At 55.1% G+C, this 23,644-nt stretch overlaps 1 protein-coding gene across 1 annotated transcript in view; it reads left to right on the forward strand.

Moving 5' to 3' along the window:
• Window positions 1-463: 463 nt before the first annotated feature.
• The window catches only part of CCDC33 (coiled-coil domain containing 33), a 44,859-nt gene continuing 21,678 nt past the window's right edge, over window positions 464-23,644 (forward strand). Inside the window, exons 1-8 of the mRNA XM_010572243.1 lie at window positions 464-773; window positions 1,159-1,619; window positions 14,185-14,348; window positions 19,167-19,291; window positions 21,018-21,127; window positions 21,908-22,009; window positions 22,205-22,296; window positions 22,442-22,562. Coding sequence (XP_010570545.1) covers window positions 464-773; window positions 1,159-1,619; window positions 14,185-14,348; window positions 19,167-19,291; window positions 21,018-21,127; window positions 21,908-22,009; window positions 22,205-22,296; window positions 22,442-22,562 — 1,485 coding nt within the window. The remainder of the gene's footprint in view (window positions 774-1,158; window positions 1,620-14,184; window positions 14,349-19,166; window positions 19,292-21,017; window positions 21,128-21,907; window positions 22,010-22,204; window positions 22,297-22,441; window positions 22,563-23,644) is intronic.

Below are 23,644 nucleotides of genomic sequence, written 5' to 3' on the forward strand. Positions count from 1 at the left end.
GTTGCAGGGATGTACACATCCCCCAGCACACACGCGTCTGTGTTGCATCGCTTGGCATCACCCTGGATATCCTGGGCTGTTTGCTGGAAGGCAGCCACTGCTTTGCATCTAGTTACCTGGTTTCCCAGCAAACAAACTGGAGTTCAAAGCCCCTGTCCCTGCCATTGCACAGGGGCAGGAAAGCTCTCAGCATCTCCCTGCAGCACCAAAGGATGCTTTTTCAGGAACAGGGATTTCTTTCCCTTTTTTGCTGCTGCCTTTGAAAGCGGCCTGCAGGGATGTGAAGCCAACAGGTACCCAGAGGCACCCCCAGGCACTTTCCCCACTGGAGAGGGAAAGGAGAGAGTGACAGCAGAGGCAACTTGGCTCAGAAAGGCTGCCAGAAGGGCTTGCTCCATGGTAGAGAGCTTGCAAGGTCCCTGCTATCAAGGAGGACACATCTCCAGATCCCACCTCTGTCCCCATGGCAGGCAAGGCAGGGGAGCTTCGCATTCCCCTGACCCTGCAGCGTTCCCGGCTGAAGGCTGAGGAGAAGACCCTGGATTTTGAGTTTGAGGTGGTCAGCGCCCAGTTTAACCAACAGGGCCGCTACGCCCTGCGGCTCACTGTGGAAAACCCACTGCTGCAGGGCTCCAGTGCCGGTGTCCGGCTCTGCATCAACAGCAGGGAGGTCATCCAGAGCAGCACCGGCACCACTGACACCATCGAGCAGAGCGACCTCAACCAGATCTACTCCTTCCAGAGGAGGAAATTCACCTTCATCCTGCCCAGAGGTAAGAGGCTGGAAGCCATGGGGATGGGCTGACAGGGGAGGTGACCCAGGACCATGGCTCTACAGCAAGTAGAGCCCGTCTCAGGCTTGCAAACCCCTACACCATGCTCACATCTTCACCCCCGCAGCAAAACTTTGAGCTGGAGTCAAAGCTGCCTGAGCTTAGTGGGGTGGATGGAGCAGATCCAGCTTGGAGAGTGGGACCAACACTGCCAACGATGCAAACACCCCCCCACCCAAGATCTAGCTGTATCCAGGCTGGATAACCTGTTTGCTAGAGTTCGCAGAGCAGAGCTAACCAGGGCTGCTGATGGATGAGTCCAGGAGATGCTCCTGGTACCACCAGCCCTCCCAAGCAAGACTTCACCCCCCACCGCTCCCAGCAGGTTTCTGCAAGAACGACAACAACCACGATGTGCGGCTCCACATCGAGGCCCTGCACTTCCCCAGGAGGGCAGAGAGGATGAGGAGGAGCAGGCAGGTGGGCGAAGCCTTCTTCGCCATCTACCCCCGCACCAACCAGCCCCGGATGAAGCTGTCTGCCAGGAAGGATGAGGACTGGTACCGCTACAGCTCCGTGATGGCTTTGCTGAGGGTGGGCAGCGAGCAGCCAGCGATGCACTGTGGTCGACTGGCCTTCACTGCATCCCTGCATGAGCACCGGCCACCCACCACGCTGGTTTCACCCCCACCACTCTCCCCCAGCACCCAGGAGGAGGACCAGCAAGCAGCAGGCACAGCCCCAGCATCCCCACCCCTGGACATCCCCATCCCCAGCTGCTCACCCCGTACACCCGAGTCTGCTTACCACTCGCTACCCACTGAGGGCCGTGCCCACTCCCCCAAGGTAGGGGAGCTGAGATTTTGGGGTCAGAGATCCTATGCTCTAGCAAAACAAGAGCAGAGTGGCCTGCTTAGGGCAGGATTTGGCCCTACAGTAGCTAGATGGCCCCACATAGGCACCAGCTAGAGTAAAAGCAAAAAGGGAGGGGTCTCTAGGGCTTTCAGGGGTGTCTTTGGTAAACAGCACAGCCTTGCCTCAGTTTCCCCTCCCTCATTCCCAGCATTGCTAGGTAGAAGCCTAGTGCCATCCCCTGCCTGCTACCAAAGTTATGGACCCTCTTTTTCCAGGACAAGCTCAAGATGCAGGCAGGGTCTTGGTGAGACAGAAACCACCCAAGCAAAGCCAGTAAAGAGGGTCCCGCAGTCAAGTCATGCTTAGAGCTTTAGGAAAAGATCCTTTATGGGGTATTCACCTCATTTTGCCCACCCTAACATAGTCCAACACAACATTAACCATTACCCACTAAGCACAAGACCTACAGCTTGCCCCAGACCTCACCCACAGCACTTACAGCAGCACCAAAGCCTCCACCTCAGCTGCTCAACCCACCCAAATCCCCCTCACCTTCCCAGCTAGTACAGGACAGCCCCTCTAGCAGAGACCCCAGGAGCAGTAAAACTCCCCATCATCACTCTGCCCCACTCTTTTAAGGGCTGGGAGCAGCCTGTCCCCATCAGAGGCAGCTGGGAGCTGGGCAGGTGCTCCCTATAAAGGGTGGAGGGATGGCTAGGCTGCTAAAAACTTATTAATAAGGAAATTTTTGAAGTGAAGAGAGGTGGCTTTTTTTCTTCCCCCTGCCCCCCCCCCCCCCGAGGCAGTTGGGGCTGTGGTAGGAGCAATCCCTAGAGATAGGGGGTTTGGGGGGTGGTCTCTAAATTTAAAAATAAATGTTGTTGGGGTGGTTATGGCTGGTTTAGGGCTTTTTTTAAAATGTATTTATCTCTTGCAAAAGTTCTGCCCTTGAAGGGTGAGGTCCTGAGCCCAAGTATTAGAGGGTGGAGCTGGGATGCAGAGGGGTCTCCCTGGGATGGAGAGGTGGGATTATACGGGGCACACTGGGAGGACAAGGAAAGGGGTGCTGGAGCCCAAAGCTGGGTCTCCAAAGCCCTTCTCTTACCCCCAGAGGCTGCAGGCTGACCCTGTGCTCAGCTTTTCCCCGGAACTCCAGGGTGACTCAGCAGACGAGCATCCTTCCTCCTCCTCCTCTTCCTTAGCACCTGCCTCAAGGCGACCGCTAAGCTGCAGCAGCTTCTATCTCTCCTCGCCAGGCTACAGCCCAGATCTGACCTCCTCGCCAGCACAGGTGAGTGCAGCCGGTGGAGAAGACGTCATCCTAAATTATTAACAAAATGCTATTATTCATAGTAGCTTCCCATGAGAGCTTTGCAGTGCTGGAGGGGAGATGGAGGGGTACAAGGGGACATGGCCATCTCCATCCTGGCCCCAGCTCAGTTTGGGTACCAGCTCTGCTCCTGCTCCCAGGCCATTGCATCCCCAGCCTGATTGTGGGCATGGGGGAATGAGACATCAAACTTTGTATTTCTAGTACCAAAAGGCAGCCCTGCAAGCTGGCTGTCCCCAGGCAGTGGATGGTGTCACCCAGAAGCTCTTAAAGTGCCATCTGCAGGCACCTAGGGCTGACACATCTTAAATATTTCATCTTGCAGCTCAAATCTAGACTTCTAAAAACTGCAGAAACCATAGGGCAGGGCTAATGCGGTCCCAGAGGCTGCATTTCTCTTTCCTTAGCTGTGTTAAAAGCTGTCTAAATAAAGGAAAAAAGACTACCCTTACCCCAGGGGCTCCATTTCCTGCATCTTGCTGTAAGAATAACATGTCCGTCGATGAAGATGTTGTCTATGCTGCTCTCAGAGGTGTCTCATACACCTGTGAAAACATTGCTTGAGAAAGCTGGATTACAGCACCGGAGACGAGATTGATCTCATGAACCCTCCCCAGGCATCCTCTGGGCTCTCTTCTCCTTCCAGGGAGTCCCCCATGTCCTCCAGCTGGGCTGGTGGGAGAGTTGGGGATGGTGGGCTTGATGGCAAGGTCTTCTGCAGCCTCTGGGCCACCGGCAAATGCTGCTGGCTCAGGGATGGGACCGGTAGCCCTTACTCAGCTCCCCCAGCTAAGGGCTTCTGCAGTGGAGAGGTGACAAGGGACTCCACAGGTGGTGGCTTGTGTCTGGGGTGCAGTCACAAGGATGTCCTCAATGCTGGACACGTGCTTCTTGGTCCTGGTGACTACGTCGGTGTGGCTGTAGGGTAAAAAAATTGGGTTGGCATCCCTCTCCCCTGCAGTGTGCCCTGCGTGGGGGCTGTCTGCTGCTGCAGGATGCCTTTCACGCCTCGGCTCTTTCCCCTGTACTGGATAAATGTGTTGCTGATGGCTCTGGGGGACTCGGTCCGTGTGTTTCACAGGAGTTACGGGGTGCTCGAGCCCTGCTGAGCTGCTCAACCGCTGTCTAGGGCAGCTGCCTGTTCCTTGCGCTTGCGGGAAGGATGCCGAGCATTGCAAACCCTCAGGACCCTGGAGCAACACCTCGCCCTTCGCAGCACTTGGCCTCTCTTGATTTTTCAAGTGGATGTGCTATCCCCGCCCTGATCAGCCGAAAATTTACTGGCCAGAAGCGTTTATTAGCGAGGCCTGATTGAGTTTGCTCAGCAAATGTCTAGACGGAAACTCTTTGGAGCTGTGGAAATCGATAGCAATCAGCTGGGATGCGGAGTGGGATGCGGAGCTGGGCCAGGGGCGTAAGGCGAGGCATTAGCAAATGCAATTTTGCTCCTGGGCCCCCAGAGGGAATGCAATAAATCACTTGCTGCTGACGTCACCCGGCAAGTATTTGCCAGGATGGTTTTTATTTAAAAATTAAAAGCTGGGGGGGGGAGATGCTGCCCCCCCCCATCTCCTGGGAGGGCTGGAATGATGGGAAATGTGTTGGAGGGTAGCTGAGCTGTGCTGGGTTATGGGGAAGAGGGATGGATCGGGTGGAGCTGGGAGGGCATTTTAATCTCCAAAAGCACTCCTGGGATGCTGTAGCCCGGAACAAGCTGAAGCTGTAGGAGATGCTTGTCTGTCTGGAGTTGTTTTGGCTCTTGGTGGTCCAAACCTGAGCAACTCAAAGCATCCCATGTTGATCCTGCAGTGCATGGTGAAGTTGAATCCTAAACTGATGTTTGAGAGCCTAAATTTCTTCCTAAATTCAGGCGGGACTTGGGTGATCCATACTTTGGGGAGTCAGTAATGCTGGGGAATGGAGAGGGGCAACTTCAGAGGCGTGAGGCGTCCTGTTGCAGGGCTGCTGCTTGGACCGGTGTCCTGAGAAATCCGGATGCCAGGGTATCACATCCATCTGGTTTGCTTTCACAAATGGCAAAGGCATGAGAGCGCATCCCAGTGGGGGACCAGCTCCTTGACACTGTCTCCGTGCCGAGCATCTCATCTGCAGGACAATGGGGCTGATGGATGGGTGCTGAGCTCCACCCAAAAGGCCAAGGCACAGGGATAATGATTTTTCTCATCTCACCGCAGCCTGCAGATAATGTATTCCTAGGCACGAAGCGGGAGGCTCTGCCGGCTGTTCAAATGCCTCGCGCGTGTTGCGGAGCCAGACGGCTCCCTGATTGTCCCAGGACCCGGGCATGGCACCGAGCAGATCGATAATGTGCTATGGATGATCTCTCTGTCGCCGGGATGGCTGAAGTTGAGCCTTGGAGCTGTCAGCCCCAGGGATACCTCCTCCCCCAGCCTGGCAGGGATGGAGAGGGGACTGGGCTCACCAGGAACCTTGGGGACTTTGCAGAAGAGCGCAGGGCTCAGTTAAGCCCCCAGGTCAGCAGAAGTCAGTCCCTTCCTCTGGGAACCGTTCTCATTTCACTTCCAGCAGGTCTACGTGGTGCTGGGGGGGAAGGAGCCAGCTTTTGGAGATCTCCTTGGCAGTTGGACTTGGTTGCAAGCCCACAGAAGATGGTTTGTTTCCAGTCTCCCTGGACCAGCTGGCAGCACGGCGCCCATCCCAAAACAGCAATCTGTTGCTGTCAGGGTACAAGGAATCGCAGCCTTTCATGCAGCAAACAAATGGGTTGGCACACAGCTTGTGTTCCTGCTCAGTCTTGCTTGTTTACCAGGCTGCAGGGGTATCAGGCAGCTGGGTGAGACGCAGCTGGTGCTTCCCATGGTAAGCATATCCCATCCACACCGTGCAAGGCCAGCTGTGACTTTCTTATGGAGCTTCAACAGGTCTCAAAATTGGGACCAAAACTACTCCTGGCTCCATTTACACTGTGCTTTATCCCTTTGGACTCCCCACGGAGCTGAACAGCTTCCCTAGCAAAGCCTGTGCGGGTGCAGAGTGACTTGGTGTAACATAAATCACAGGGACGAGCAAAAAAGTTCCCCAGGAATAAGGATCACCTTTATTTTTTTAAGAGGGAATCAGAAAGTAAAGCAGTGACTCCTCAAGCACTGAGTATATTTCAGGCACAGGGACCCGGGGGGGTCTGAGCCACAGCTGGACTAATTTTGGCCCCTTTTTGAGGGGTTCAGGCTGGGGCTTTGTCATGGTTTAACCCCAGCCAGCAACTAAGCACCATGCAGCTGCTCACTCATTTCCCCTGCAACCCAGTGGGATGGGGGAGAGAATCAGTGGAAAAAAAACCCAAAACACTAAAACTCTTGGGTTGAGATAAAGACAGTTTAATAGGACAGAAATGAAGAAAATAATAATGGTAATAAAATGACAATAATAACAGAATTGGAATATACAAAACAAGTGATGCACAATGCAATTGCTCACCACTCACTGACTGATGCCCAGTTAGTTCTTAGGCAGCGATCTGCACCCAGGCCAACTCCCCCCAGTTTACATACTGGGCATGATATCCTGTGGTATGGAATATCCCTCTGGCCACTTTGGGTCAGCTGCCCTGGCTGTGTCCCCTCCCAACTGCTTGTGCCCCTCCAGCCTTCTTGCTGGCTGGGGATAAGAAGCTGAAAAATCCTTGACTTACTCTAAACACTGCTTAGCAACAACTAAAAACATCAGTGTGTTATCGACATTCTTCTGCTACTGAATCCAAGATGTAACACTCACTATACCAGCTACTAGAATGAAAATTAACTCTATCCCAGCCAGAACCAGGACAGGTTTCCTTAGTGCATGCAGAGGGTATCTCAGGAGCCCCTTCCTCTGTGCTCAGCTGGGGATGACAGGTAGTGAACTGAATTACCTTGCTAGCTCTGCTGCTTTTTGGTGGGGAGCAGAGCCCAGCCTTGGCTTCTCCCGAATGCTTCAAATCAAACCCAGACCCGACTGCAAAGCTTGGCTCAACCATCCACCTGTGCCGAGGGGCTGGGGGATGGTTTGGGGCTGAGAAATTGTATTTCTGTCCATCCGCGTTTGGGGGGGGGGGGAGCAGGGTTGCAGGGGCAGGGCAAGGATGCTCGCGCTGGGATGCGGATACCCTCACGACGTGCCCCATCTTGCTGAGCGATGATGGTGGCTAAAAGCTTCTGTCTTCCCGTCACTGGAGCAGCAGGGCTGGGGCAGAGGTCTCTGTTAGTGGGTGATGGATGGCGTGTGTCTCCTGTCTGTCCGCTGGCTGGCTCATCCATCACTCATCCCGATGACAGCAGCTGTCATGGGGAAGGTGGCAGGGGTCCAGCCCTTCTCTTCAGCCTGCTGCCCTGACGGCAGGGGGAGGGGCTGGAGCTGCCTCCACTCACTGAAAGCCCAATGAGTCTGAAAAACAAACTTTGCCGGCAGGGCTCGCCCTGGGATGCGGGAGAGATGAATAACGCTGCTCCGGCAAGCAATTTGTAGGGCTTTGAAAAGCTGTCAGCCCAGGGAGGAGCGCGCCTTGATGGGTTCATCGGGGACTTCGCCTTCCTCCAGCAGCGCCCTGGCTCTCGGGATCCCTTGATCGTCCCCGATCCGTGCCGGAGGGAGGTGGGAGCAAAAGGGTACCTGAGGCAAGCGGCTTTGGGGTGCTGCTTGCATAGCTCTGATTTACCAAAAGATGATTTTTTGGGGTGTGAAAATGCATGTTCCTAGTGATGTATTGTGAAGTGATATCCCCTATCATAACGTTGAGGAGCTGAGGCTGCCCAGCTTGGTCCAAAAGTCCCATTCTCCGCATGCTTCTCCCTGCCCGGGTGGAGATCTGGCATGGAAATGGGCCGGGGCAGAGCGGCAATTCACATTTTCTTAGCTAAACTGGAGCAAAATCTTCTCGGATGGAGAAGACAGATCCTCAAGAGGTTTTCCAAACTGCTTCTTGATTTGCTTGTCTGTAGAGCACAAATTCTTTGGATGCTCGGAGGGAACGCAAGCAGGAGGAGCGACTGCTAGCTCTAATTCCTGCAATTTAAGTCATCATGTCCCTTTAAGTGTCAAATAACTGCATTGATGAGAAAAGCAAATGGGGTTAAAAAGAGAAAATTGCTCCTTTTTAAGAGGGGGGGGGAGGCAACTGCACTGGTGCCACTGATAAATATAGAAAGTGTAAAACTCTCCTAATGGAGCAGACGAGGCGGTGCTGGGCTGCCGGCCCATTTAATTATTTGACAGGTGAATTGGGAGTTTTCTACATAAATGGAAGGAAAATGAATTTGGCAATTTTTAGCCCAAAGGGATTCCCAGCCAGCGGCAATGGGGCTCCCCAGGGAAATCGGCTCGGAGTCGGCATCCCTGCTTGCCGATGGGGGAGAGCATCCTCCCTCCCGGCTCCCCGAAACTGCCCTGTGATCTCTAATGAGCTCCCGCAGGGTCCCCTCGAGGAAACAACTTGCTTAAAAATAATAATAAGAAGAATATATCAAGCTCAGCCCGAATCCAAGGAAAAAAATCCCCCCGTCCCTGCTGCTGACTGGGAAATGGGAGCAGAGCAGCAGTGTCTGCCTGCAGCAATGGGGGTTACTGGAGCAGCGGGGAGAGCCGAGGCTGGCAGGATGAAACGATGAATAAAACAGTGTTTGCTTTCCTGCGTCTCTTTTCTTCCTCTGGCTTTTGTTTTGCTGGGGATCTACTAAAGGGCTTTAACCGCTCAGGTGTTTTTCCTTGGAGGGTGGTTTGAACCTGCTGCGTGAAGGTGTTGGGAAATACCCCTTGTAATACAATTGGGTTGGCTTCAAAAAACGAGCTCGGGCTGCCTCGGGCCGTTGGTGGAGCTGAAGTTCTCCAACCATATGGCTGTTTATCTTAGGGCTGTGTTTTGGGCTGCGCTTGCCAGCGTCTGGAGCCTTTGCAGGGGGGAGGATACGCTTCCTAGCTCCTAGAAATGGAAACCATGTGCGCGCCGGCTCCTTTCATTTGGGAAGCTGATGGTTGTTCCTTGCCTTGTGCGCCCACCTCTGTGTCATCCTAGAGGCTATTTTTCGAGGGCGAGGGCTTCTCCATCAGATGCTAAGTGTAGGTGTCATTAGAGGGGGGCTGTGTTCTCCTCCCGTCCCATGCCAAGCAGCTCCAAGGCGTCAGGGAGGAAAACCTCAACATTGAGCAAAAAGGGAGAAAGCATCCATGGCTGGACCCAGCAGGATAACACCATCCCGTGCTGCATCAGCAAAGCATGGATGAGCCCACGTGCCTTCCGCCGATGCAGGGAGATTGTGGCAACATGCAAAAGCCCTTTGCTTTGAAGGGACAGCATCCTGCTGCAATTGCATCCCCTCCTGAAGGACCACGGTGCTGGGGATGCCCGTCGGTGCAGCTCGGTGCTTGTCTCCCCAGGGTGGGAGTGGGGGTCAGAGGAAGAAGAGTGCTGATACTGTTTTAATCTTCCTTTTAACTGTAATTGTGTTTGGCCAGCTCCCCTGAGCTTGTTCCGGGAGATGCATTTTTCCCAGCTAGATTGCTTTCCTTGTTTTGCTCATTGGAGACAGGCCGGGGCCTGTGTCATGCCAGCTATGCATTAATAGAGCCTCAAATGAGATTTCACAGCCTCAAATCTGATTAGCGCCAAGGCTCCGGTTGCTTTGGAAAGCAGGGCAGACAGACGAGGAGCCGTGATGCTCGGGGGGGGAGGTGTGAACCCATATGGATGTGGGATGCCATGCTGTACCCCAACACCCCCGGCTTGCAGGGACCAATGCGGAGCCTGGGGATGCGGGGACAGCAGGGCATGGGGCAGCTGGGATGCAGCGCATCTCCCACCCTCAGAAAACCATGAGTTCAGGATGCAAAATTGTCCCTTGTGCAGCATGTTGGGCAAAGGCTGGTCTGGGCGAAGCAGCTGCATCCACTCACCCATCAGCCGCCGAGTCCTTGCTGTAAGCTCGTATTTCACTGCATTTTTCTGCCTGATGACGTGTAAAATCCCCCTCCCCATCCCAGTTCCCCTGTGCCCGGAGGTGCGTGCTTGCTTGCTGCTGTGATGGAGCCGATCGGTTGTTAGCTGGCTGCTCGCCTCGATAACTGGGAGATGCTCTGCAGTGTCCTGGGGGCTCTTGATGTGCTCTTACATCCCAGAGCCCTGAGGTCCAACCCTGAGAGGTGGCTGGATCTGCTGGGATGCCCCAAGGGACACCTGAGCACCCAGCATCCTCAGGCTGACCTGGCTCTGGGATGTCCTAGCCTGGCTCCGGGATGTCCTGGCCATACTCCAGCCCTACCTCATGTTCAGCCCCCTCATGGTACAGCGCTGGAGGTGTAACCTGTGGCCTGATCCTGCTGCTTGTTTAAAGCCAAGTGGCACTTTATTTCCCATCCTCTCGGCTGCTGGGGGAGAGGAAGCGGCTTGCTCGTGTTTAGCTGCCATAAAGAGGCTTGAAAGGAGCCTGGGGAGACATCACATAGGAAAACTCACACCGGCCCCAGTCCATCTTCACTCACAGAGCCTACTATTATTTTATGAAGTCTCAGGAGGAGGATAAAGCTGACACGTTCCCAACAGCCACTCATAAATTGCCAGGGGTAAGGAGGAGCTCAGGGCTGCGAACGCTCCCACCATAGAGGAGCGGATCCCTGCTCCTGTGGCAGCATCACTCCTGGCTTTAGCTGGGGCTGGGGGCCTTGTGGGGCTCACTACGAAGGACCAGGAGGGTCCTAGTCCTTCCATGGTAAGGCAGGGGCTGGTGTCTTCTCCTGCAGAGCAGCGGTGCATTGTCCCAGGGAGTACTGGCAGAGCTGTGTTCGGGGTTGAGGAGGTGAACGCTGCAGGGGTACGGCCCCAGGCACTCACCTCTGGTCTTGTGCTGGCCAGCATGCCGGCGAAATCAAAATTCAAGGAGCATCCTGCAAGCACCTACCTTCTGGCAGAGGGAAAATGCAGCCGTGGTCTCCAGCTGTGGACAGGGACCAAGGTGGGATGGAGGAGCCCCTGCAGTGCCATGCCTGGAGGTCCCTGCTGGCTCCCGGCCCGGGCTGTCCTCCCTGAACTAAATGTCGGGCTCTTGAGGCTATTTATGTCTTGTCAGCTCGCAGCCAGAAGCAATTTAATCTTGGCTGAGCGCTGCTGTAGAGGAGCCGCCCGGCCCCAGTGCTTCTTTCGAGATGATAAAGAGTTGATAGAAAAACAAATTACGATGATGGCAGCTCAGGCACCGTTAATCAAGCTCCCTGCAACATTGCAGTGTGAATAATTAATAATCATTGTTAAGGATGCTTTAAGGGTGTCTTGGGGTTAAGGTGCTGTGTGGGATCAGGGCAGTGGATTGCGTGAGATACTCTGCAGGAGTCGGTGATGCTCCAAAGGACCTCGAAATGTTTAAAACATGTGGTGTCCCCAGCTGAGACCCTTGAGGACATGGGAACTTTATTTTTTCTCCACCTCCGCAAGCTACAGGTTGCAAACTCTTGAGTGAGAGCACTTGGTTTGGCAAGGACGGAGAAGTTTTTCTTCCCACTGAGTAAGAGAGCTGAAAAACAAGCGTGGGCTCTACCTGGAACCGCAGGCACCCTCCTTTCTGGAAGAAATACTGAATTTCCTCCTGGCTTTGAATAGTGACTGGGGTTTTTTTTTTGGTAGTTAATCACAGCCTTGCTGAGGGTTTTGGGTACCGGCTGCCTGCAAAGCCTGGCATTGTTCACATCTTCTATTTTTAAAATGTTTTGTTCTCCTGCTGAGTTTTACTTAGCTTAACTGCTCGTGAATTTTCTATTAAAACCCCTCACTAATTATCATGCTGTAACCATCGCTAGTGGTAAAACCTACTTGGATTTTCAGGGAGATGTAAATATAAGTGGCGGGTATGAAGAGGCGCACTAAGAAACTTGTTTCTGTTGTCTGGAATGTGAGAGAAAATAGGGAACGCATTGCAAAATGTCCAAAAATAGTGATCTGGAGCTCTAAATAACGGTGTGGTGTGGGACACCGATCTAGCATCACAGCTTAGGTCCTGGAGTCCCCCAGAGCAAGGCTCCATCAGCAAGCTCGGAGATGTCCGTGCAATTCAAAACAAGGTTGTTTCCTGGCTCTGCCAGCTGGAATTCCTCTGGATTGGGTTTTTAGTGAGTATTTGGGGTGCAAATACTCACTAAAACTCCAGAGCCGGAGCCTGAACAGATGCTTTCTTGAAAGGAGAGGGGTCTTCAGGGAGAGCATCCCTGTCTGCACACCCGTACGTGCTTTCTACCTACAAATCCGTCACCCTGCCTCCTCGAAGCTCTCAGACATCCTTGCCCTCCCTCAGTGATGCAGCTTGTGTTGATACAGCCCAGGGGTATTAAACCCAAGTCTGGGCTTTTCTCCTCCTTTCCCAGCTCCACCCCACAGTTTGCCCTCTTTGCTGATGCTGGGATGGGGCAAAATTGTGCTTTTTTTTTTTTTTTAGAATAGTGTTTATGTTCTTCCACATCCCCCCCTTTTCCCTTCCTCTCTGGAAAAGCCTTGCGAAGGTGTCAGGGCTTGCCGTGCTCTGCTTTTGGGGGTGCAAGGAGAGCTGGGGTGCTCGGGTAGGGTGCGGGACAGCTCTGGCTGCCAGCGGGGAGAGCCTGTGCCCGTGGGAGGCATCACTTGAGGGGTATCATCTCACATCAGGTCAAGTAACCCTGTAATTTCCCTTCTCCATCAATGTCACTGGGCTGGGGGATAATTGCCATGGAGCTGGAGCCAGGGTGGGCTTGGGATCCATCCCCTCCATCCGCTCTGCAGGTCAGGGAATCCTCCCTCACTTTAGTGTTTCTGCTCCTTCAGTGCCGCTTTCTGGCTGTCACGGATGCCGAGCCTGTCCCCAGCACCCAGCCCCAAGCTCCAGATGGCTTCTGAGCTGACAGCAAAAAAATAAGGGGCTAGGGGAAGCTGATTTAAATGTTTTTTCTGGGCTGCTGCTGGTCAGAGCACCCAGGTTTCCATCCCACAAGCGATCCTCAGGTTTGGGTTTGTTATCCCCCATGGTGGTGGGTCACCTCCCCACTGCCAAACCCATCACTGCTGCAGCCAGGCAGCCTCGGGATAGATGAGGGAGAGGGCTTAGAACGAACCAGCCCCCCATTACAGAGTTTGGAGGCAAAGCCGTGCGTCGGAGGGGATTTGCAGGCAGTGGCTTTGAGAAGCCCGCGGGGTGGTTGCTGGGCTGGAGCTCTTGCTTCAACCCCAGGAGGTCAGAAGGATGCACGCAGGGTTTGCTTTTCAGGGTCTGAAGCGGTGCAGGGTGGGTTTTAACCCCTTGTAGCCACAGGACTATCTGATATTAGATGCATTAACGCTGTGTGCCGCCCAAGACAGTGGCATGGTGAGGATGCAGCCGGTGGGGGATGGCGCCGTCTCTCACTTGGAGGGGGTGTGATGGGTGAACGGACGGTCCTTCCTGTGGGTAAGGAGCGGCAGCTTGCAGCTCTGCTGCTCCTTATCACATCAGCTGGTGGGAATTAATGAGCTGGAGGGGGGAGCTGCCACACTCTCCCCTTTTCCCCCCTGGACTGGGCTGAGATCCCAATTCCTGCAGAGCGCCTATAAATTGCAGAGATGCCTGGGCTGGTGAGAAGGGGGAGCAGGGGGATGGTGGGGACTTGGTGGGGGGGCAGGGGGGAAATGCAGGTGCTTTAGATGGTTAATCCCTGTTTTGGTGACTTGGCTTGAGGCCTTTGGTTGGACCAGGGTGTAGCTGGCCCCCATGGGACCACACTGAGCAGGGACGCTGGGCTGGTTTCACTCCATGCAGGATGTTCTCGTGCTCCTGGGTGTCCTCCCAGAGAGCCTGGCACCCATTGTAGCCCTGCCGTGGCACGGTGACTTCCAGCTGTGGAGCCACAGCTGGGCACTGGGGACAGGGAAGAGGCAGCTGTGCCGGGGATGTGCCGGGGACACCATCTCCCCAGCTTGTTCTCCCTCATCTGGGATCTCAGCATCGAGCAAAGGTGTTGGGGACAGGCTCAGGTGATGGAGATATGCTGGTGACACCATCTCCTAGCTTCTTCTCCTCCGTCCAGGCTTTCAGCATTAAACAGGGGTTGTGGGGACAAGTTTGGGTCATGGGCATGTGCTGGGGACGTCACGTTCCCCATGTGGGCTCTCAGCGCTGAGCTGGGGCCATGGGGACAAGGTTGGGTGACAAGGACATGCCTGCAGCTTTGCAGGAGCGGCGAGCAGCTCCCCACCTTGACGTCTCTCCTGCTTGCTCCCAGCAGGTATCCAAGTCCCCTGCCAGGAAGGAGAAGCCTGGGCATGCACCAGTGGCTGGTGGGGGACACGTGGCCCACATGGGGAAGGAAGCCATCACCGTCACCCTCCACAGTGCCAGCAACCTGCCGGCCACGCGAGAGGGCCAGGTGCCATGGCCATACGTCATTGTGTGAGTACCCAGCATCCGCGAAGGGGGACAACGGAGATCGTGGGGATGCAGCGAAAGGGTTTAGGATCTGTCACCCTTTTATTAACTCGCAAGCCCCACGGAGGGGGGAAACCTCTCTAGTGGCAACATGCACAAGCGTCACCTCTGTGGGATGCTCGGTGTGGAGAGAGGAGCCGGGACTCCTTGTTGAGATGGGGAAGGCAGGGGACAGGGTGCTTTGGCTCGCTGGGGCATAGGGAAGAAAGCATTCCTAATATTGAAAGTATAAAACGATGTCAAAGAACCCACAGGGTAATGCTGCCTGAGTTTCGAGATGATATCACAATAAATAAAAGAGTGTTTTAATAAATAAAACAGGATGCCTGGGTAAGGAGAATTTGGCTCCTTGTGCATTATGCATGTGCCAGGGGACTCAATTAGCCGGTCATGCTTTGGTCTGTGTTAAGAGGGAGGCTGCTCCGCTCGAAGCTACTGCGGGGTGAGCCTGTGATCCCAAAGAGCCTTTCCAGGAGGCAGAGAGGCTTCGGCATTGCTTCCCTGGAAAAGGGGGGAGAAAGCAGCTGTTGGTGGCTTCAGGGCATCGCCTGCCTGCAGAGTTCGGTTTCTCCGGGGCATCTCCCCGGGGCAGTGCCGAGCACGCTGGTACCCAAGCGGGTGCATCAATGGCAGAGGACAGGGAAGCAGGGCTGGGGCTTGTCCGCTGGGGACAATCAGCAGCTGGGGCTGTGAAAGCCAGAAAACATCTTCTCTGCAAGCGTGTAAAGCAAACTGTTGCTTGCCAGGCATTTTCCCATGTAGAAACCCCGAACTCCATGGTGAAGGGGATCCCAAGGTCTGTTGGTGTGGCACAGTGCGCCTTTTCTCCACGGTGCCCAGCACCAGCCGCATCGGACATCCCGGAGGCTCCCTGGGCAGGCAGGATGCGGCTGTCCATCGTGGGGGCAGCGTCTGTTGGGTTTTGGGGGCTGGCTGGCACCTGCAGCCCAGCAGAAGCTGGCTGGCATGTGGGCTGGCAGCCCCTGATGCCACTCTTCCATCACCCCTTCCCCTCTTTCCCACCCGCCCCCATGCCAAGGACCCGCTCTCCGCCCCACCAGCCTGAGTAACTCCACCACGGGAGTTGTCTCTATTTCCATAAACCAATTATACCCAGATAATCTCAGGAGATTTAAACATCAATATCCTAAATGATAGCACGAGGGTGGCGTGTGATTGTTGCATCTCTCTTTACATTCTGGTGCTGCTCCATCACCGCATTGCCATGGTAACGGGGGAGTGATGGAGGGGAGGGGAGGGTGGTATTAGGGATGCAGGACACATGAGGGGCCTTTTAGTAACCATAGTGAGGGAGCCAAGGCAGAAGGGAATCAGTTATTGTTTTTCAGGGCACTTGCTTTTAAAGGAGAGTAGCATGTTGCAGTTAAAAGGTGGGTTTTTACGGACGGGAAGGAGAAGCGGTCGGTGGATATGCTGGTAGGGACCTGACGGCAGCCGATCCCCCCGAAGCGGCTGGGTACCACCAGCGGAGCCAGCCTGAGCTCAAACTGCCGGCATCCCGAGCATCACCCCCAAAATCAGGAGTGGGATGGGAGGAGGGGAGAAATACCACTTGCACCAGCCCTTTGTGGCTGTGCCTAGTCGCTCGTGCCTGGAGTCAGCATCCCGTGGCGCTCCATAGTTGTGTGCATCGCTTCCAGCTCTCGGTGCAGAGGATCGGGGAGGGAAAGGCTTAGCCGAGTGAATCTGAAAGACCTCGAGCAGCAGGAGAGCCCACACAAGCATCCCGATGGGCTTTGGTTCATCTCTGCCCTGGAGAGGACAGGGCTCTTCCTCCGGGGATGCTCCAGGGACCTGGCAGCGGCTTGGCATTGCTCCTCATCCTCTAAATGCTGAGCAAATCCCCCCTCCCTGCTTTCAGGGGCACCCGTGGGTTTGCTCTGCATTTTCCTTTCATTCCCTCGTGTGCACAGATAAATTGCTCCTGGACCGGCGGGATGCAGGGATGACCTTGGCGCGCCGGAGCCAGGTGTGTTTGCAATTAATGGCACAAAGCGCCTGGCTCTGGCCGGCTTCTCCTCTCCATTGAGTACCGCGGGCGAGTGCAAGTACCTCCTCGCTTCTTCCTTTCTGCTTTTCAGTGCCAAGAGAAGAAACTCAAGGTCACTGTTGAATGCGCTGTCTGCTCCCAGCCTGGGGGATGGGGGGTCCGATGTCCCGCTGCCTGCAGGTCTGCCTGCGCAGGGAGTGGTCCTGTCGTGGTGGGGGTGGGATGCTCCACCTGGGAAGGGGTTAAGGTGTGCCTGCAAGCAAAGCCTTTTGGCTCTGCAATGTGCCCCAAAATAAACCAGGGGCTCAGCCGATAACCCCAGAGCGAGGCGGGAGAAGGGGGAATTGGGACCAAGAGGGGTCTTTGGGGGTCCCCTCCTCACCCCAGCATGCGGCTTAGCTCATGGTGGGATGAAGATGGACCATCCCAGGGTTAGAGAGTCAGGAGCAACATAAAAATTGGGTTTCTCAAAGGAGAGGGGGAATTATAATTCTTCTTTTCTCGTTCTGAATCTTTTCAGAAATTGCTTACACCTCTGTGATTTATTTATCTGTATTTATTTACCCAAACTGCACCTGAGCCCCCCAAGCTCAGCACCAAGCGCAGTGGGGCTGTGTGGTGGCAGGCAGTGTTGCCTTCCCCAGGGCCGGATCATGCAACCGCCACATAAGTAACACCCTGAATATCAGTCCTGTGAACCGTGGCCGTGCTGCATGGGATTTTTCTTCCCTGAGAACGATGCGCCTGCACCACCGCGTTGCCTCTGCAGGGATGTCAGTCCTGAGCAATAACTCACCCTGTAGAGATAATAACTTATAATGCCAGCTAAATAAATATTTACAGGGGCCGGGCACAGCCCTGCTAAGCCCTTTGCTGGGCACGTGGGTGTCACACGCAGCAGGATGGCTGCGTGATGCTGTCCCCAAGCACCATAGCCGAGATGTTGATGTGTAATAACTCCCTGGGGGCGGCCGTCTTTATCTTTTATCTTTATCTTTTATCACAGCGGTGGGTGGCTGGTGCATCCCCGTAGCACAGCAGAGTGCAGTGCCTGCCCCGGAGCAGGCAGGGAGGGATGCAGAGCATCAGAGGAGCATTTCTTGGTCCATTCCAGTCATGTCCTGCCCCAAGGCATGCAATTCCCATGGGCAGCTGTCTGCAGCCCCTGCTCACCAGAGACCCCATCACCAGCCCATCTGGGGCTGATTGGGGTGAGGAGGAGATATCAAACCATCTCCACTTTCCACTGTTCCTGCTGCCCCCGGCCTATTCATTTGATTTTGAAGCACATCCCCATGTGTTGTACTGTGGTGGGTTGTTTCCCGCCCCCTCCCCTCCCTTCCCCACTTCACAGCTCTTTTTGAATGCTTTCTCTTCCTTAGGCAAGGCTATAATGAAGGGGGCCCAGAGCAGCAGGTTCTCACCCTCCTCCTCCTCCCACCCCCCCAGCCCAGGTCTGGCTTCATTCGGACTCTGAGCACGTTGCTGGTAGAGCAATCCCCCACAGAGCTCATTACTGGAGAGCCAATTTTCTTCCAGCCCCTCCACAACGGTGCCAGCCCGATGCTAATTCCCACCTGCCAGAGCTGGCCAGCCCGGCTCCATCCCTGCGGGATGCAGGTGGGCTTCTCCAGTGGGGAAGGGGACACGCGGGAGATGGGAGAGGAGCACAGGACGTGGCGTGCAGATTGGCTGAGGGTCCATTAGACCGGTGTCTTCAGCAACAAGAGGGGATGGAGGTCTTGCAAGCATAAAGCATCCTTCCATCCAGCTGGGATGAACCTGCTTGGTCCCACCACTACCTGGAGCTCATCTTATAGCTGGAAGGGCCTTTGTCATCTCCTTTCCCCCAGAGCCGGGGTCTCCAGCTCTCAGGGGGTGGCAAAGTGCCACCGTTTGCTCTCAGTCACTGCAGTGCTCTGGTAACCTCTCCCTAAGAGCTGCTCTGGCTCTGCTCCAGCAAGAGCTTTTCTGGAGGAGCCAGCACCGGACAGTTTATCATCTTAATATCCAGAGCAACCCGTTGACAGGGCTAGGGCATCTGTGTCACATTGGCCTGATGCCACGTCACCGTCCCCCTTCACCCCACCATCAGGGATGGAGAGGACTTGAGGTCACCATGTCACCAGGCAATGGGACTCTGCCGCGGTCTTAGGACTCCCAGGATATCACCAAGTGTCTCAAGAAGACTGCCTAAAAGATCTGTCAGCCCCCTAATTGGGAGGGGGCACTATTATCATTAGCCAAGCTTGTGACTAATTGATGATCAATTGATAAAAGTGGCAGGAACAACCCCAAAACAGCTCTGATGACGATGGCCCTGCACCAGCACCAGCACAGATGAAGAATTACCCGGGGCCCATAGCTACTAACGCCACTGTAATTATTGCTCAGCCTTGTTATGTGCTGAGTTTAATGATGGCAGTCGTTAACATTCAATCTTCTCTCTCCTTTTCCCAGCAGCCTCCTCCCTGTCCCTTCATCAATACAGCCAGATAATTAGCCTCCGGGGTCTGAAACAGCCTTTTGGATAAAAGGGGCTGCAAACCCCATCACTGGGGGCTTGATAGGATCCGGCAGCCAGGAGTAAAACCGGCCCTGGACCCCCAGCACAGCGGAGATTTGCTAAGGGTGGTGGGAGGGTGGGCTGGCCGCTGTTAGCTGCACCGAGTGGGGACAGTGCTCATCCCTCTCCCAGGCCCAGCTCCCTGCTGACACATTCCCCTTCCTCACCCAGTAACCAGCCTGTTTTGCCTTCCTTTTCCTCCCAGTAAGACCGGCAGAGGGGATGAGCAGAAGGCAGAGGCGACCCATGCATCCTTGGTGCCCACCCACACGCCCACCTGGGAGGAGGAGGTGACGGTGGAAATGGATGCTGAAGATGCGGGCTGGGCAGGTGAGAGCGTTGGGAGGACTGTGGGGACAGGGATGCTGGGGACTGGGACATGGGTCTCACCTTATCCAAGGGTTAATTTGGGGATATTAGGGAGCCCGTGCTCCAAAGCACCCCAAGCAGCACCCAGGCAGAGGGTGGCCATGATGGGGACGAGCCATGCCCTGAGCCCTCGGTGGCTGTGGTGGCTTCAAGGTAGGACCAGGAGGGACATGTCCCCAGATATAGTGCTGTAGGATGGGGCAGGTGACGGTGCTGAGCTCTGGGCATCCTCCAAAGCATCCCATTGGAATCAGCATCGGGGGGAGCACCCCAAATCTTTCCCTGCTGCTGTCCTGGCCCCGACACCTTGTATCAGTTGGACCCACATTGCGACGCTGTTACTCCCCATGCAGGGCTGCAGAGTCTGTAACTGTAATAAAAGTCATGGCATTAGGGGCTGGGATTTGATTTTAATCAGCCCCTTGCAAAACAAACTGTGGGAGCCAATCTTCACATCGTGTTTAATCCCATTAGGTCCTGACCTAAATGAAGTTGAGGAGCTTTTGATGTACTTCGGACCTGCCCTGTGTGGTACCGGGACAGATGCGGGGAGACCCAATGGGACCTCCGGCCCCACTCCTCCGCCTCCCAGCATCCCCTAGATGTTCAGAGGTGTTCATCCCCCAGATGTTCAGATTGGCGGTGTCATTTCCAGGTGCAGCTTGCACCTTTTTTTGCCCAGAAATACTGTTTCCATCCTTTTCTTGCCCAGAAATATGGTTTCCATCAGCGGGGCTGCCGAGCGTTATCTATCATCCATGATGACTAGCAGAAAAGCCACTTGTCTCTCTCGCTCGACCCCAGAACATTTTCCCTAGTGCTCTTTCCACAAGGGGCTGGGAGAAAAATAAAATCTCTGTATAAATTGAGCACTTGCTGAAAAGCATGAGCCTAAGAAAAAGGTGGTCCATGTACTTGCCTGGTCCATCGTCTTCATTTTGGGGCCATGCACAACCTGTGGCATCGCCAGGTTGGCCAAGCAGGAGTTAAGGCGGGTGCCTCAGTGCAGTCATTAAGCTGGGGGAAGGGAAGCCCAAGTCTTGATGGCAGCATAAAGAGAGGGCGGTTTTCCTTTCCATCAGCTCTTTTTTTTTTGATAAAAGGCTCCTGCTCGGGCTTGTCAACTAAATTGCAGCTTTGCTTTAAATTAAGGGAAGAGGTGGGGGTGATGCTGCCATGCTGGGGGACAGACGGTGACCGGGCACCCCTGAGAGGGCAGATGCCATGGTGGCAAGTGTCTGCAAAACCCACCCGTGGGCTGTGGGCTGACCCCAGGGCAAGGAGGGCTCAGGGCAGGATGGCACCCTGGCAGCTGAGCAGGGTGGGCTGGAGCCAGGGAAGCGGATTAGATAGATCAGTGGGAAATCCTGGCTTCTTAGATGGGAATCTGAGCTGCATTGGTGCTGGTTGCTCACCAGCTTCACTTTCTTGGGGATGCCTGGGCTCCTTGGGATGCACGTGTGTGTGTTTGTGCATGCATATAAACCCAGGACAGGTATAAATCCTGTCCCTGTCCACCCCGCCACGACCTGCAAGGGGAAGGGACTGCTGGAAACAAATCAATCCCCCCATCACCTCTGTCCTTCTTCACCCAGACCTTGCCCCAAACCTCTCCCCAGCACTTCACCCTTCCTCAAACCCCACGGCCAGCCCCACTCATCCTGATAGCCGACTCTCTCCCTTGCAGCCCTGACTCTCACCGTGGCAGACAAAGCCACCAAGGAGGCGTTGGGGACCTTCCAGCTGCCAGTGCGGCACCTCCAGCCCTTCCAGCCCCACCATTGCAGGCTGGTGCTGGTAGGTATGGCTCCTGCCCCTCCTTCCCACTGCTTATTCCTGCTTGTAACTCTGATTTTCACCCCAGCTGGAGTTGGGGGTTGCAGGCGAAGGCACCCTTGTGTAACAGTGTAATCCCAGTGGGAAACCTGAATTTGGCAAGTTGGGGAAGGTGCTCAAAGAGGCTTGTGAGCAAAGAGCTGCCCAGGCTTCCCACGAGGTGGGAACAAGGCAGGCGTTGTACTGGGCTTTTTAAATCTCCGGTGGGAAAACGTGGAGGAAAAGTGATGGGATTGCAAGCTGGGAAGTGCTTTTACCCTCAGCATCCTGGGGAAGGAGATGCAGGGCTGGGCCATACATCAGAGTGTTTGTTAAACAGGGGCCACAGTACATTAATTAATGCAAGCAGGTTCTCAGCCCCAGAGAGAAGCCACTGCCCAAGCCCCTCAGTGAGGATTTCTCTGTCTCAACACGTTAACAGTCCCGGGGACTTGGCTGATAGGTCCCTGTACAGCTGAGACCTGGCAAACTCACTCAATACTTCCCCCAAATCAGCCTCCCCTACGCTCTGGCTGGCAGAAATTAGTTTCCTCTTCCCTGCACAAAGATCGGGAACGATTAAATATTTAAATGCAGAAGGATTTATTATATTGATCTTTTCCGGGAAGGCTCCGGGGGACAGTGAGCTTTAATTATCAGTTAGTGCTTTATTGTCAGTGATGGGCTGTCTGCGTGCCCAGCACCCGCATTTAGTGGCCTTGACCATTCCTCCTCCCATGGTTTTCTCTCCTCCGCGAACAGCCGAGGACGCGGGACGCCGCCGGGATGGTCCTGCATGTCACCCTCATCCGCAGAAGGAGCTTCATCCCTCGCTGTGCTGGATTGAGCTATGTGGCCTTGGAGGTGAGAGGTGGCCCTGGGGACAGGAGGTGGCGGGAGGGGTTTGCAGGGTCCGGGATGGACCAGAGCAACTCGACTCGGGGAGGATGCTGCTGCACGTTGTCCCCTGCTCTGCCAGCTGTTGATGCTGAATTAAGGCAGACTTTTTTCCCCCCACATTTACTGACCCCCTTACCGTGGACCCCCCCTACCTCCCAGGTGCTGCTGCGGGGGCTGTCGGCCCCCCTGGCTGCCCCCCCCGGGGCCCTCGTCGCCGTGGCTAGAGTTGTGACCAATGTTCAGGAGTACAAGTGAGTGATGGCCACGGGGGGCTGCTGGTGACATGGGTGAGAGGTGCTGGGCTTGGGACAACCTGAGCATCCCACGGTGCTTGGCTTGGCGGGAGTGGATTTGGCCCCACACATGCTGACTTTCCTCTTTTCCATCACTTCTCAGGCATCGCATGGAGAAGCACCCTACCTCCTGTCCCGGCATCAGCCCCATCACCATCACATTCCCAGACCCTCCGGCAGCAGCCTTCAGCATCGCCCCAGTTGCCAACCACGGCTGCCCACAGGTACGAGGCCGAGCGCATCCGCAGAGATGAACGGTTCTGGCAGCATCTATCCCACTTGAGCATCCCTCCTTTGGCTGGGGAGCTGAGCACCCCGCACAGCAAAAAGCTTCAGGGGCAAAGCGATGCTTTGAGCATCAAAGACACGGTCCTCCTGTCCGCCTCACCCCGCCTGTGGAAACCCACAGGCAGCTCCTCGTTTGTGCCTTTGTCCTTCGTTTTTCCCCCTACTCCGCTCACGCCTCCGGCTCGAGTGCTGCCTCTCGAAGGCAGAGACCTTCTCCTCCCTGGCCCTCAAGTACCACGGGGAGAGCTAGCAACGCACGTCTTCAAAATAGCTGTTGCCAGGGAAACATATGCTTTCGGCACGCGGCATCATCATTGAGCAGGAGGAGGGCCCCGCTTTTGTTCCCGAGCCCTGCCAAAAATTGGTGGAGAGGGAGAGGCAGGGGACTGGAAGGACACAGGGGCAGGGAGGAGGTGTGATGGGGCAGCCGAGCCAGAAGCTGACACCCCTCAGAACCAGAGCTGCTCCATCCTTTTGCCTCTGAAAAGTGTCAGCCGAAAGTGTGTTGAGGGCAGATGTCCAGCTGCCCCCAAAAGACAGATCCAGCTGGTCCCGAACGCCAGTGGAGCACACGTTTCTCCGTCTCGGTCCTTGTCCCCCGTGTGTTGAATTTTGATCGCCTCGGAGCGAAATGCCCTGTATCAACACGTTCGGGGAGCCCATAAATAAAATATTACTTAGAGGAGGCCGGCCAAATGCCAAGTCGCCCACGAGGCGGTGAATTATCATAAAAACCGCTAGTGCATTTCATTCATTGCAATAATTGTTGTTCTATTGCTCCCCCTCCGCCTCCCTGGGTTGTTCTTTGCAGGTGAGTGGTGGGGGGAGTTCGGGGGACCCTCTGCTTTAGGTCTGCACCAGCTTTGGGCCCCCCTGGAACCAGCACCCCCAGCTCCACCATGGCAACGGGTTCGGGGTACAGGCCTCCCACGCTGGCTCCAGAGCAGATTTTAGGAAATTAATCCCTGTGCACTTGCCCCTACGTTATCTTCCCCCCTCCATCTCTTTGCTCCAGGAC

This window comes from Haliaeetus leucocephalus, unplaced genomic scaffold (assembly GCF_000737465.1).
Source record: "Haliaeetus leucocephalus isolate CR32 unplaced genomic scaffold, Haliaeetus_leucocephalus-4.0 Scaffold339, whole genome shotgun sequence".
Classification (NCBI taxonomy): Eukaryota; Metazoa; Chordata; class Aves; order Accipitriformes; family Accipitridae; genus Haliaeetus; species Haliaeetus leucocephalus.